The sequence below is a fragment of the Neomonachus schauinslandi genome, chromosome 4 (assembly GCF_002201575.2).
Source record: "Neomonachus schauinslandi chromosome 4, ASM220157v2, whole genome shotgun sequence".
In the NCBI taxonomy this organism is placed as follows: Eukaryota; Metazoa; Chordata; class Mammalia; order Carnivora; family Phocidae; genus Neomonachus; species Neomonachus schauinslandi.
Genome location: NC_058406.1, coordinates 21,105,487 through 21,118,828, shown reverse-complemented (window position 1 = coordinate 21,118,828; position 13,342 = coordinate 21,105,487). Strand labels below are relative to the sequence as shown.

Here is a 13,342-nt window from a genome sequence, read left to right as displayed (position 1 = left end):
TAGTGTATTAAAACTATCTGTTTACATCAATATTTATTTTTCTTTTGGAAGTTTTGGATTCAGTTGAGAATCTAATGGGAGTAATGAATTTTGTCCTTAGAAAAAGGTACATGCACCCAAATTTTTGCCAACAATCTCATTGAGCAGCCCCTTCCCCAAGCCCATCTATCCCATGGACCCCAGGTTAAGAGAACCAAGCCTTGGGCTTATATATTGTTTCTCCAGTAAATCTAGGACTGCTTATAGGACAAGGAACATTTTTATTATTGATCTTTATATTCCAAAGCTAAGTAAATACTTGTTGAATTAATTTGTTACCTCGTTCATTTTTGAAATTCTCCCTAGTACTGTCAATCCCCATTTTATTAATGAAAATCTGGTAAGGCCAACATATATGTTAAAAAGTTAAGTGTGGGGGCGCCTGGGTGGCTCAGTTGGTTAAGCGACTGCCTTCGGCTCAGGTCATGATCCTGGAGTCCCTGGATCAAGTCCCGCATCGGGCTCCCTGCTCGGCAGGGAGTCTGCCTCTCTCTCTGACCCTCCTCCCTCTCGTGCTCTCTGTCTCTCATTCTCTCTCTCTCAAATAAATAAAATCTTAAAAAAAAAAAAAAAAGTTAAGTGTGCAGGGGCACCTGGCTGACTCAGTCAGAAGAGTATGTGACTCTTGATCTCCTGGTCATGAGTTCAAGCACTACACTAGGTGTAGAGATTACTAAAAATATAAACTAAAAAAAAAAAGTTAAATGTGCAGAGACTTAACTAGCTTAATTAAATGTTAAAAGAAAGGCACTGTGGGAATCCCAAGGTAGGTGGATGATTGGCTTTGTAATGTGCAGGTGTGTTTTATGACGGGTTGAATGGAAGCATGAAAAGAGCAATGTGAGAACAAGGCTAAAGGAAGAAAAGACTTGCAGCTGGGCCAGGTGGCCTTTGGACACTAGTAATTCACAGCTGTGCAAATCCAAAAGCAGCAGCTGTTAGAGACCTCAAGGGCAGAGAAGATCAGTACCAAGAAAGGGCCTTGAAGATTCAACTCCAAGTCTAGAGGTAAGAGTTTCACCAGTTCTGCAGGAAAGGTAATGATAATATAATGAGCTTTTCATAAAGCTAAATGTAGTCACTGTAAAAGGCTGTTCTTTATTCTGAAGTTATTTCTCTCCTATCTTTTTTTTTAAGTCAATAAATTTTTATTTAAGGAATTTTACATGTGATTCCTTCTGCTGCCAATCACCGTAGTTCCTCCAAAGTCAGAATCAGAATCTTCAAAACAGCCCTTTTAAAAAGAACTTGTTCAATCCACAGTTGTCACTGTCAGTCCCAAGTTATTTTAGCTGGGCTTCTTCGATCTCCACTTGAATATGGACATACTTCAAAAACTCCCCACCTGTAATCTTTGGGATCCAATGTCTTTACTTCAGGGTCCCGTTTCTCCTATCTTTTTGATGTAAAAATGCCCTTTCTTTTCATATGATGCCAATAAGAGTTGGCCATTTAAAAAAATCCTTATTCGGTAAAATATAATGTCGGGAACCCCATGTTGGTTCCTAAGATTTTTTTTTCTCTTTTATTGATACATGGGATCTAAAAGTCCAAGTAGCAGTGTGCTAAGGCACAGCTTAAGATCTCAACATAAGACAATCAGACAGAGAGAAAAATGGAGAGCAAACAAAATTTCTGGAGATAATGGCAAGGGGAAATGAAGCCAGGGAACCTTTGGAAGGGCTGGTTCAATTTTAGGTTTGTACCAAGAGAGAATAACTAAACCCATGAATGTGGGTCTGAACTATTTGTGACAACGCTTTACAGATAAATCCTTCCCTGGTCCTTGGGTGGGAACTACAGAGAACTTAAACAAGGCAAGTATATGAGAAGTTGTGTCCAGTTTGCTCAGAAATGCTAACCAGAGTGCCTCAGTCAATGGCAGAGTGAACTTAGCATTTCTGTAGCAAAGTAGTTCCTGGAGCAAGGGAGTATTAGCTTTTTGCTCAGTTAGCAAAGGCTTTACAGTGCTATCAATGTTCTATGGAGTACGGTCCCTGTGTAACAACTGGCACATGGACTTGGGTTCTGTACCATAGGACCCTTACAAAGAAGTGAAGGCGTTCTGGGACGCCTGAGTGGCTCAGTCGGTTAAGCATCTGCCTTCGGCTCAGGTCATGGTCCCAGGGTCCTGGGATCGAGCCCCACATCAGGCTCCTTGCTCGGCGGGGAGCCTGCTTCTCCTTCTGCCTGCTGTTCCTCCTGCTTGTGCTCTGTCTCTCTGACAAATAAATAAAATCTTAAAAAAAAAAAAAAGAAAAAAGAAATGAAGCTCTAAGCAAGGACCCTGACACCAGCATCATTTCAAACAGGGCCATTAACAAAGTGATAAATCAGAGGCACCTGGTTGGCTCAGTCAACAGTGTGTGCAACTCAGTCTCGGGTTTGTGAGTTTGAGTTCCATATTGGGCATAGAGATTACTTAAAAAAAAAAAAAAGTGCTAAGTCAGTACTTCCTGTGACGGACAGATGATCTGGGTTCTAAAATCCTTCAGTAAATGAACTTTCCCTTCCTCCAGTACTTCCTCTTGGGAACCCTGGCGAGATGGGGGAACGGGACTTGCTGCCCAGCACAGATCACAAAATCTTAAAAGCTGCCACTGCTCCAGATCTCCGCAGTCCTATCTAAGCTGCAGCCTGATCAAGGCCCAGTCCTACAACTGAAAATTTTAACTTTAGTAACTAAACATGTTATCAAATAAAACACCATTATTATATGATTCATTGAAGGCCTCCTTTTAGATATTAAGTTTCTCTAGTAGTTTAAAGACTGTTTAATAAATTTAATGAGTTACAATTATTCAAATGTATCTATTGTTTAGGGTAGAATATAAATATGTTTCTTCATTGTAAAATGAAGTAAATAATGCAATCCACCACATAGGATTGTTGTGAGGATCAAATGGGTTAACATATGTAAAGTACTTAGAACAATGCTTGATACATTGTTCCCCTTCAGTGAGTATTGGCTATTTAGTATTCATACATCAAATACTTGTTCAGCTTCTACTACAAGTCAGGCACTGTTCTAGGGCCTGTAGAAACAGCAGTGACAAAGAGACAAGAAAGATTCCCTGCTCTCATGGAGCTTCCATTCTAGCTTGGGGAGCAAAAAAAAAAAAAGTATATGTCAGATACATAAGACAGGGTAAAGAGAACTAGAAAGCATAGTGCAGGGGAAGTTGCCATTTTTCATAGTGAGGGTGGTCAGGGAAGTCCTCTCTGATAAGGTAACATGTGACCAGAGACCTGAAGGAAGTGAGGAAATAAGCTTTGCAGTTATCTGGGGGAAGAGTGTCCTAAGAGATTACTGAATCAAAAAAAAAAAAACAAAAAAAAAACGCTATCAAATAAGAGGGTCTAAGTCTATAATAGGGAGTGACAGGGTCACATGGTGTAGAAACCATGCCCCACCAGAGACAGGCCTCAGTTCCAGACAAGGGCTGCTATGAGGAAATGTGGACCCAGTGTTGTCAGATCTTCTAGGTTTTTTGTTTTTTAAGAAAAACTGTATCTTGAATTTTTCATGTGAACTGTCGTAATGTTTGAAAGGCATAAATGCATTTATATGTTCATCAAAAGTCATGGACAAGAATGTTCAGAGGCACTATTTATAATAGCCCCAAACTGGAAACCCCCCAAGCAACCATCATTAGAATGGATCAGCTATGGCACAGTTACAGTTTCTGCACAGCAGTGAGAAAGAACCAGCTACAACTTCACACAACATCCTGGGTGAATATCACAACATAACATTGAATGAGAAAATGTTCGGGGCGCCTGGGTGGCTCAGTTAAGTGTCCGACTCTTGATTTTCACTCGGGGTCGTGAGGTCGAGCCCCCTGTCAGCCCAGCATGGAGCCTGCTTGAGATTCTTTTCCCTTTCCCTCTCCCTATGCCCCTCCCCGCCCCCACGTGTGTGTGTGTGTGTGTGTGTGTGTGTGTGAGAGAGAGAGAGAGAGAGAGAGAGAGAAAGAGAGAGAGAGAGAGAGAGCACATGCTATCTCTAGCTCTCTGAAAGAAAATAAGAAAGGATGAAAGGAAGAAAGAAGGAAGGAAGGAAGGAAAAGAAAAAGAAGGGAAGGGAAGGAAAAAGAAAAGGCCAGTCACAGAACAGTTCAAAAACAGGTAAAACTGAGCTATGGTGTTAGAGAGCTAGATGGTGGTTATCCTGGTTGGGTGAGGTGCTGCTAACTTTTTTTCCCCCTTAATCTGGTAGCTGATTTAATGGGTATGTTCAGTTTAATTTTATCAAATTGTACGGTCATCTGTGCACTTTCCTCTATGCATTTATATTTCATAAAAAGTTAACAAAAACGTGGGCCAATGTCTCAGGAGAATCAGGGCTCTGGGCTTCCAGTTTGCTCTGTAATACATAGATTTCTTCAGAGGCAACAACAGAGTAGCTTTTAAAAAACAAACTTATACTTCAGAATGCAAGTAAATCCTCTCTGTATATGCTTTCTTTAGAAGCTCCTACAAAGGGGCACCTGGGTGGCTCAGTTGATTAAGCGACTGCCTTCGGCTCAGGTCGTGATCCTGGGGTCCCGGGATCGAGTCCTGCGTCGGGCTCCCTGCTCAAGCAGGGAGTCTGCTTCTCCCTCTGACCCTCCCCCCTCTCATGCTATCTCTATGTCATTCTCTCTCTCAAATAAATAAATAAAATCTTTAAAAAAAAAAAAAAAAGAAGCTCCTACAAAGTCCATTGAGGAACTTGTCTTTCCTTCTGGGTCATTACCCACCCTCACATTTACCCTTAGATGTGATCCAATACTATTGTTCATTCTTGTTCTCAAACTAGAAAAATAAATTCCTGTATACCATATTACTAGCCATAACTATCAGTAAAAGTACAAAATTGGAAACCATAGATGCAAGAGGAGAACCCAGAGGAAATTTCCAAGTAGGCTGTAGTCTACTATAGGCTGAGAGGCTCATAAAACATAACAGAAATTTCAGGCAGTTGTGAAGAGGCAGTAGGAATCATACTGGGCTGAAATAATCTATCCAGGAGACAGGCATGTCTTAGCCTGGGCCATGGGTCATAGGTAGAGAATCAGTTGGATATAAAAGATAGGCTTTAGGGGCACCTGGTTGGCTTATTTGTGGAGCATGCAACTCTTGATCTCAGGGTTGTGGGTTCAAGACCCACAACGGATGTAGAGATTACTTAAAATCTTATTTTTTTTTAAAGAATTTATTTATTTATTTGACAGAGAGAGAGATAGCGAGAGCAGGAACACAAGCAGGGGGAGTGGGAGAGGGAGAAGCAGGCTTCCCGCCGAGCAGGGAGCCCCATGTGGGACTCGATCCCAGGACCCTGGGATCATGACCTGAGCCGAAGGCAGACGCTTAACGACTGAGCCACCCAGGCGCCCCTAAAATCTTATTTTTTTAAAGATTTTATTTGAGAGAGAGAGAATACGAGTTGGGGGGAGGGGCAGAGGGAGAGGGAGAAGCAGGCTCCTCACTGAGCAGGGAGCCCAATGCAGGCCTTGATCCCAGGACCCTGGGATCATGACCTGAGCCGAAGGCAGATGCTTAACCTACTGAGCCACCCAGGTGCCTCCCCTCCCCCCAAAAACACGGGTTTTAGATAGTCACTGCACAAACACATCCCAAAGGTGCTTCAATTCAGGTGATTGATGGAGTTGAGGAAGCTGTTTTAGGTCATGAAGACTGCAGACTATGGATGTATGCTGAGGTTTGGGTTTTGGGGGGTTCCTTGAGAAAAATGATTGTCTCAAGAGTTATTGACATGGTAGAAAGAATCACTGACATGGCAGAATTTAAGAACCAAATCAACTTTGGCTCCCAAAAGCTAGGGCTAGGGAAGTAGGAGTATGGATAAAGAAGTTAGAGGAAAGTAGAACCTTCTAGAGGAAGTCAAATTGTATATATCAGGACTAAGAAAGTTGTTCCTGGATTGGGAAGGAATCCTGGAAAGGACTCAATTAGGGCTGCCTAAGAGAAATTCCAGGGGCAGAGTCTAAACCTAACAGAACTGATACCTTGTTTAGCGCAACAACGTTGGTTGTTATTGTTATAAATTAGACCATGCAAGAATTTCCCCAAGAGGTATCCTAGGGGTGAGGGAATCTGTGATCAACTGTACTGGGTAAGTTGTCTGAAAATGCAGGGACTAGCCTAGTTTCTGACTTTCTTCTCAGAGAGGACTCTTTGCTCAGGAGCATTGCCCAAAGTGAATCACAACCTCATGCCTATTTTCACAATTCAACCTTTCGTTTATCCTTTCCACTTCCTAATGGTACTAAAACCTGGACCAATTATAATTCAGTGAACTAGTAATTACATATTTCATGCTTGATTATACTATCTTTATAATCAGATGTTACCACTACCAGTATTTCCCACCACACTTACCTTAGTGCCTTTCATGAAATGGGATAAAATGCCACCACTAAAAAGAGTCAGACCACCTGAACTGAATATCAATTTCCAAGGTATGTGTATTAACATTGGTCTTCCTTCCCTAATGTGGACAGATGTATGAAAGAAACTTAACGTGAAGTGGCTTTGAATCTTGAATATTCAAGTATATTGTACATTTCTACTTTAGAATAACTGGGAGTTGTTTTGTTTTAGGGGTGGGAGCCGGGAAGGCGCCTGAAAATTGAAAGGAGGAAAAGAACGAGGCAGGGACAGAACCAAGGTGAGACGGTTGCACAGTTGACTCCAAGGCCTTTATGGAAACCACATGGCAGGAAGGCTGGGGGCATTTACCTTTTTTCAGCTAAACTCCAGTCAGGCACTGGATTCCTGTGATGGAAACTCAGAGAAGCTAACGCATGACTTGGCTTTTTCCAGTGGGGTACTCTCTGGACACTGCCCATGCTGCTGACTCTGCCTAGCTCTGGAGGCAGAAGCAACAAGAGACTAAGGATTTTTCCCCCCTCTTATATAAGTAAGCCCCACCACTTGAAAATGGAGTATCAAAAAAACTAGCCAAAATGATCTCTCCTAAACTAGCTTAAGTGTACACCTTCTCCAGTAAGTACTCCCGTCACCCACCCCCCTCCCCAGGTCAGGTTAGGTGCCTGATCCTTTGTTCTCTCAGCTCCCAGCCAGTAGCTCCATGGCTGCACTAACCCCAATATGATGACGTTTCAGTATCTCACTAGAAAAGGCTTAACTTTTTTGCGTCTTCTGTAGTCTGCTGAAACCTATGGACCAATTTTCAGAGTAATGTTTTTCAATGCACGAAATAAAATACATGGGGTTACAAAAGAAAACAATTATATTGAAATATAGTTCTTAACTCCAGACAACTTCTGAAGTATGAAGTCCTTGAGTGCAGGAACTCTGTCTTCATCTCCGTACTGCTAGTGCCCAGCACAAAGCCTGGCACGTAGATGGCACTTATAAATGTTTATTTAATGAATGAACAGAAAGATAGATGGCTCCTGCCAAGTCAGCCTGAGGAGTGATTCACTGCAACTGCTTGTGCACATACCAACGGCTTGCATATTTCTCCCACTGTCTGAGATCATTTAGACCAGGGCTCTGAGGACACCCCCACTCAACAATGGGTAGCACAGCAGTGAGCAATAATGACAGGCTATTGGAAGACCAGGAAAACAACAAAGCTCATGTATTTCCACAAGCCAGAATATTCAGATAGTGTAAGTAAACAGGTTCTGTCTTCAGGAGGAGGAGATCTCTTGACCTTGGAAGCATGATGCTCACACTGCTTTAAAACACTACAGACAGCTGAAGGAGGAAAGAAAGGAACCTGAGCTAGTGTGTGGTGTTCTCCGGAGCGCCTCCTCTGTCCTGAATTGGACCGCCCATCTCTGGGAAAGCGAAAAGTATCCCTAAAAACCAAGACAGGCACATGGCATGTGCCTTCCTGGGTTCGAGTAGCAGTTTTAGGCTTAGATAGAAATTCTGTTTTTGTTTATGTACCATCAGAAAACCTAAAGAGGCAACAATAAAAGCCAGTTCCCTCACTAAAGGGCCAAAGGTTTGTTCTAAGCTGATCGCTACATCTATTAAACATTTTGAAGAGAAAAGTAAAACCCCAGACAATTTTAGAGCTGAAAACCACAACTATATGGGGTTCAGAAATTTCACCCTTAAGGCTTTTAAGATTGACTCTCCCAAGTTAGAGGGCTTCTCTAGCTATTAAAGCCATCTGAGGGATGGCAGAACGGTTTTCACTTGCTTGACAACAGGGTTTCCAACATCTGTTGGAAGAAACATGGCTTCAGGTGGGTGCCTTCTCTAAAAAAAAAGGCGGGGGGGGGGGGACTATAGGTCAAAGTTTTGCTTTTAATTAAAAAACAAAAAACCTCCCACTCCTAAGGTGTGTGCTATCTTTTTTGACCTCATTTTCCTTTAAATTGTCTGCAGTTTCCCTATATTTGTCCTAGTGCAGTAAACAATGCAATCAAAGAAATAAAAACCAGGATCCACTCTTGCCCCAAACACTGAAGATGGTCAAAGAGCAGGAATCACAGCACGGAAAATGGCCCAGCTCTAAATATACAAACAACATTAAACAACAAACAAAACAAAACCAAAAAACCCCAAGATATTATTATTGACATTCCTGGTACATTTCCTATAATATAATGTTGCAGACAATGCTTCTTTCCCAGGGAGTCCAGCTCGCTCAGGAGGAGACATCTACTCAGTGCCTCAGGATAGGCTGGGGCTGTTGAGTCTTCCCTGCCAGGCCTAAGGTTTTTTTATGAGCTTAATATCTCACAGAAACATCTGTGGTATAAATGGTATAAATGAATCTAAAAGAGGATGAAGGCAGGCAGGCACCTGTCACTGTTCTCCAAATCAGCCAAAAAGCTGAAGAGCGTGGGATCCAGGAGACAGATGCCATTAACAATTGAGGGATGGAGGGTAGAACAAGAGGAAGCACCAAATGAGTGGCTGCTTTTGGTTCCAAAGCCAAAAAAGGGCCCCACCAAAAAGGGCAGCTGGTCTAGATGAGGAACTCCCCTGCGCCTGGAGTCATGCAATAAAAATGATGGCCTTGGAGCCCCACCCCCATGACAGCCACAGTCCAAGAACCAGAGAAATTTACACCACATCACATAGTTTGCAAATGAATGGACTGATCCTAGTTTAGGAAGGTTAAGTGCTTTGACAAAGTTGGGGAAGGGAGGGAAGGTGAGCTTGAATCACAAAGCCTAGCTGTGACAACCGGGGATTTCTATTTCTGCAAAGCCACGGCCCCTAGGCCCCTGATGCCACTTGGTCCATGGAGATGTACCCTTCCACTTATTACTGGCCTCTCCTAAAAATGGCACCCATGGTAATAACCCTTAGAGATACCAAGAGGCATCAGTTGCACTTCTGGAGCTAAGATAATTTCCTTGCCCCATCCTGGCCAAAGCACTTCCCTTTTTAAGCTGCTCCTGGTATATGCCACCTTCCCCTCCAAGCATAGGTCAACTTTCTTTCCTTTCAGAGTTTCGCACCGGCCTCTGAGGGCTCTTTCCAGGATACAAAATAAAGTATCTTTCTGCTTCCACGTGTGGGTGGGTTGCCTTCCAGTGTCAGATCTGCCTTCCAGAGTTTGGTCAATGCACCTTTACAAAAATAAAACCACATGCGTGCACAGACAGACTAGCCTGGAAAGGGCTTTCTGGACACGGTTTCTGATTATCTTGATGCCTCCCTTAAAAGAAATAACTTTCTTGGTGTAAAAGGATTAGGACCTTGAGTGACCTACTCTCAACTTCTGGAAGGACAGCTTGTTTTTGTCCATTTTTCAATAAGGGGGTGGGAGGAACCCAACATTTTCAGTTACAACAATGAGATTTTGTTTAAAAAAAAAGGATCCTATGTGGAAATGAGTGGGACAATGATAAAAATAAACAAATAATTAAAATTCCAAACCAAAACATATCTCCTGGCCCCGACATCCCCAGTTAATCCTCTAAGACCACAATTTCCACATTGTGGACTTGATGCTGGTGGTCTTCCATCTCAGCCACAACTTTCTCCTCAGTCCTCAGCTCTGTCTCCAGAATGACTGCTTTGCCCTCAGTATCCTCAGCCTCTGGGTCTGGGGCTGGGTCAATCTCAATGATGGTCTGCCCATCCTCCGAGGTGCTTTCAACAGCCTGGATTGCTGAGGTCAGGCCGGACTCCATGGCCACCAGCTCCACGGGGCTCACCATGGTGGTCATGTTGCCCAGGGTACTCCCATCCTGCATGGCGGTGGAGCTTAGCAGTGCCAAGCTAGATGAAGGGTGGATGGTCACTGTGTCTGGTGAGCTGCTCTTGGCAGAGGAGACCACTGTGGCATAACGGAAGAGCTGAGGGCCAGAAGGCAGTGTGTGAACAGTCACAGGACTGGAGCCCTGGCTGAGGGTGGCCACTGGAATATTGCCCATGGAAAATGACTGGCCCACTGGGGTGATGGTGATGGGCGAGATGACTGTGAACTGAGGCTGCTGGACCGGAGGAGAAGGGCTCAGGACTGTGGTGGAAGCTGGCCGCTGGAGTCGGGGCCTTTTTGGAGGCTTAGGAGTGCTCACAGGCATCAGTACCACATTTTGAACCGTCTGGGATTTCAGCCTGTGATCCTGAGCTTGCTTCTTCTGCTCTTCCAACTGGCGTTCCAACTCTGTGGGAAAAAAAGACAGACTTTGCGTGGAGAGAAGTATATTCTTGGGAACAGTGAATGGAGTCAGGAAACCTGAGGTCTTGTCCTGGTTTTGCCACTATATATCTTCATTGTTTCCTTTCTTTTTTTTTTTTCCTAAGATTTTATTTATTTATTTGACAGAGAGATAGGGAGAGCAGGAACACAAGCAGGAGGAGTGGGAGGGGGAGAAGCAGGCTTCCCGCCGAGCAGGGAGCCCGATGCGGGGCTCGATCGACCCAAGCAGAAGGCAGACGCTCAATGACTGAGCCACCCAGGCGCCCCTAGCTTCATTGGTTTTCAAAACAAGAAACAAAACTGGATGATTTTTAAAATCCCTCCAGCAATTACATTTCATTGTGTGATTATAGGCAGGGCAACAATTCAGAATAATTTTCAGGCTGTGATTCTACTATAGCTCAACCCTAGAAGCTCCTGTGGCATTTTGTCACCTATCACCAAAATGCAAACCAAAGAAGCCTGCAGTTGATCACGCAGCTTATAGATGCCTTCCCTGGATCTACAGATGAAAATAAGGAATATTTGCACAATCCCTTTGGAACTAACATGGACTACAGAGGAGCTACAGTGACTGCTCCAAAAAACAGTGATTCCCAAACTGTTCTTCAAGGCAGGATCACCTTGCTGGTGACCTTAGTCTACCAAATGGCCTTAGTTTACCATTAGCACCCAGAGAAGTCTACAGAAAGTTACAGAGGAAGTCCCTAAGAATTACAGAACTGAAAGAGGTCTTAGAGTTCTAACACATTCATTTTAACTGGAACCCAGAGAGGTAAAGTGACTTACTTAAAGTCTCAAAGCTTGGGCCAAAACAAAAGTCTTCTGATGGCCAACTTGGTGGCTTTTCCACCACAATACGTCTATCACTATCCCTCTCCTAATGTACAATCCAACCTTGGTGACCACTGGTGAGTCTGGTTCTACACCAGAACTTCTTCTATTGCTTAGAACCTGAGAAGCATTCAATAAATAATCAGTTACATCTGGAGAGCACTTTGCTCCTATGGAACACCAAGAGCAAATCAATTCCTTGCTTGGAATAGTAGGTAGGGATCAAGAACACATTAAAAAAAAATTTTTTTTTCATTCAAAAATTTTTAAATACTGCCTCATAAGTTACAAAATACTGCATTTTTTTCCATTTCCAGTAGTAACCAAAGAAATATAAACCTCAAGACTGGGTGGCTCAGTTAAGTGTCTGCCTTCAGGGGTGCCTGGGTGGCTCAGTCATTAAGCATCTGCCTTTGGCTCAGGTCATGATCCCAGCCTCCTGGGATCAAGCCCCGTGTCAGGCTCCCTGCTCAGCGGGGAGCCTGCTTCTCCCCCTCCCACTCCCCCTGCTGTGTTCCCTCTCTCACCGTTTCTCTCTGTCAAATAAATAATTAAATCCTTAATTTAAAAAAAAAGTGTCTGCCTTTTGCTCAGGTCATGATCTCAGGGTCCTGGGATGGAGTCCTGCATCAGGCTCCCTGCTCAGCTGGGAATCTGTTTCTCCCTTTGCCCCTCCCCCCTGCTCATGCTCTCATGCACACACTCTCTCTCTCTCTCATAAATAAATAAAATCTTTGAAGAAGATAACAATTACATCTATAATTTTTTAAAAAGTTAAATCAGAGAATATTATAAATAATAACATCCAATGTTGGTGTGTTCAAAATGGTGACATAATCTTGGAAATTTGGCAACAGGTCATAAAAATCCATAAAACAATTTTCAATACCATTTAACTTGAAGCTTAGTTCTGGGAAGTAGTTTAAAAGGACATAAAAAGGGAAAGTTATATTCATACAAGTTCACTGCAACAAAATAAGCTACCAAAGAAAAGTTTGAAAATTTAAATGTCATCCCTAGAAGAATGTCTAAGTAAAGCACTGTGTAGCAACTTGGGAAAATAGTAATATGTCACAGTAAAAAAAGCAGAAAACAAAACTTTATGTATACTATGATTAAACCTATCTAAAAAAAATAATATGGACAAAGAACCAGAAGCCCACATTCTTAACAGAAACCATTTTTTGGATGGTGTGAAGTTTCAAGGTGAAAGCACTGGATTAGGAGTAAGAAAGCCAAGTTCTATTCCAGGCTTCATTGCCAAGTACGGATGTGGCCCCAAGGCAAATCATTTATACTCTTTGTGACTCCGGTTCATCTATAAAATAGAGATAATAGCCTCTAACATTCTTTTTTTTTTTTCTTTTAAAGATTTTATTTATTTATTTGAGAGAGAGAGCACATGAGAGGGGGGAGGGTCAGAGGGAGAAGCAGACTCCCTGCTAAGCAGGGAGCCCGATGCGGGACTTGATCCTGGGACTCTAGGATCATGACCTGAGCCGAAGGCAGTTGCTTAACCAACTGAGCCACCCAGGTGCCCTCTTTTTTTTTTTTAATATTTTACTCATTTATTTGACACAGAGAGAAAGAGTACAAGTAGGCAGAGTGGCAGGCAGAGGGAGACAGAGAAGCAGGCCTCCCGCCGAGCAGGGAGCCCGATGCAGGGCTCAATCCCAGGACCCCGGGACCACGACCCGAGCCAAAGGCAGAGGTTTAACCAACTGAGCCACCCAGGCACCCCAGCGTCTAACATTCTTAGGAGGATCAAATGAAAAGGGTCTCAGGGTACTCAGTAAATGAGTTTAAAATATATACTGGGTA

At 43.1% G+C, this 13,342-nt stretch overlaps 1 protein-coding gene across 4 annotated transcripts in view; it reads right to left on the bottom strand.

Annotated features, from left to right (window-relative positions):
* Window positions 1–7,345: 7,345 nt before the first annotated feature.
* Window positions 7,346–13,342, bottom strand: part of GMEB1 (glucocorticoid modulatory element binding protein 1) — a 33,949-nt gene continuing 27,952 nt past the window's right edge. For all 4 annotated transcript variants that reach the window (XM_044913930.1, XM_021683627.2, XM_021683626.2 and 1 more), the window contains exon 10: window positions 7,346–10,651. In XM_044913930.1, coding sequence (XP_044769865.1) covers window positions 9,951–10,651 — 701 coding nt within the window. In that variant the 3' untranslated portion in view covers window positions 7,346–9,950. The remainder of the gene's footprint in view (window positions 10,652–13,342) is intronic.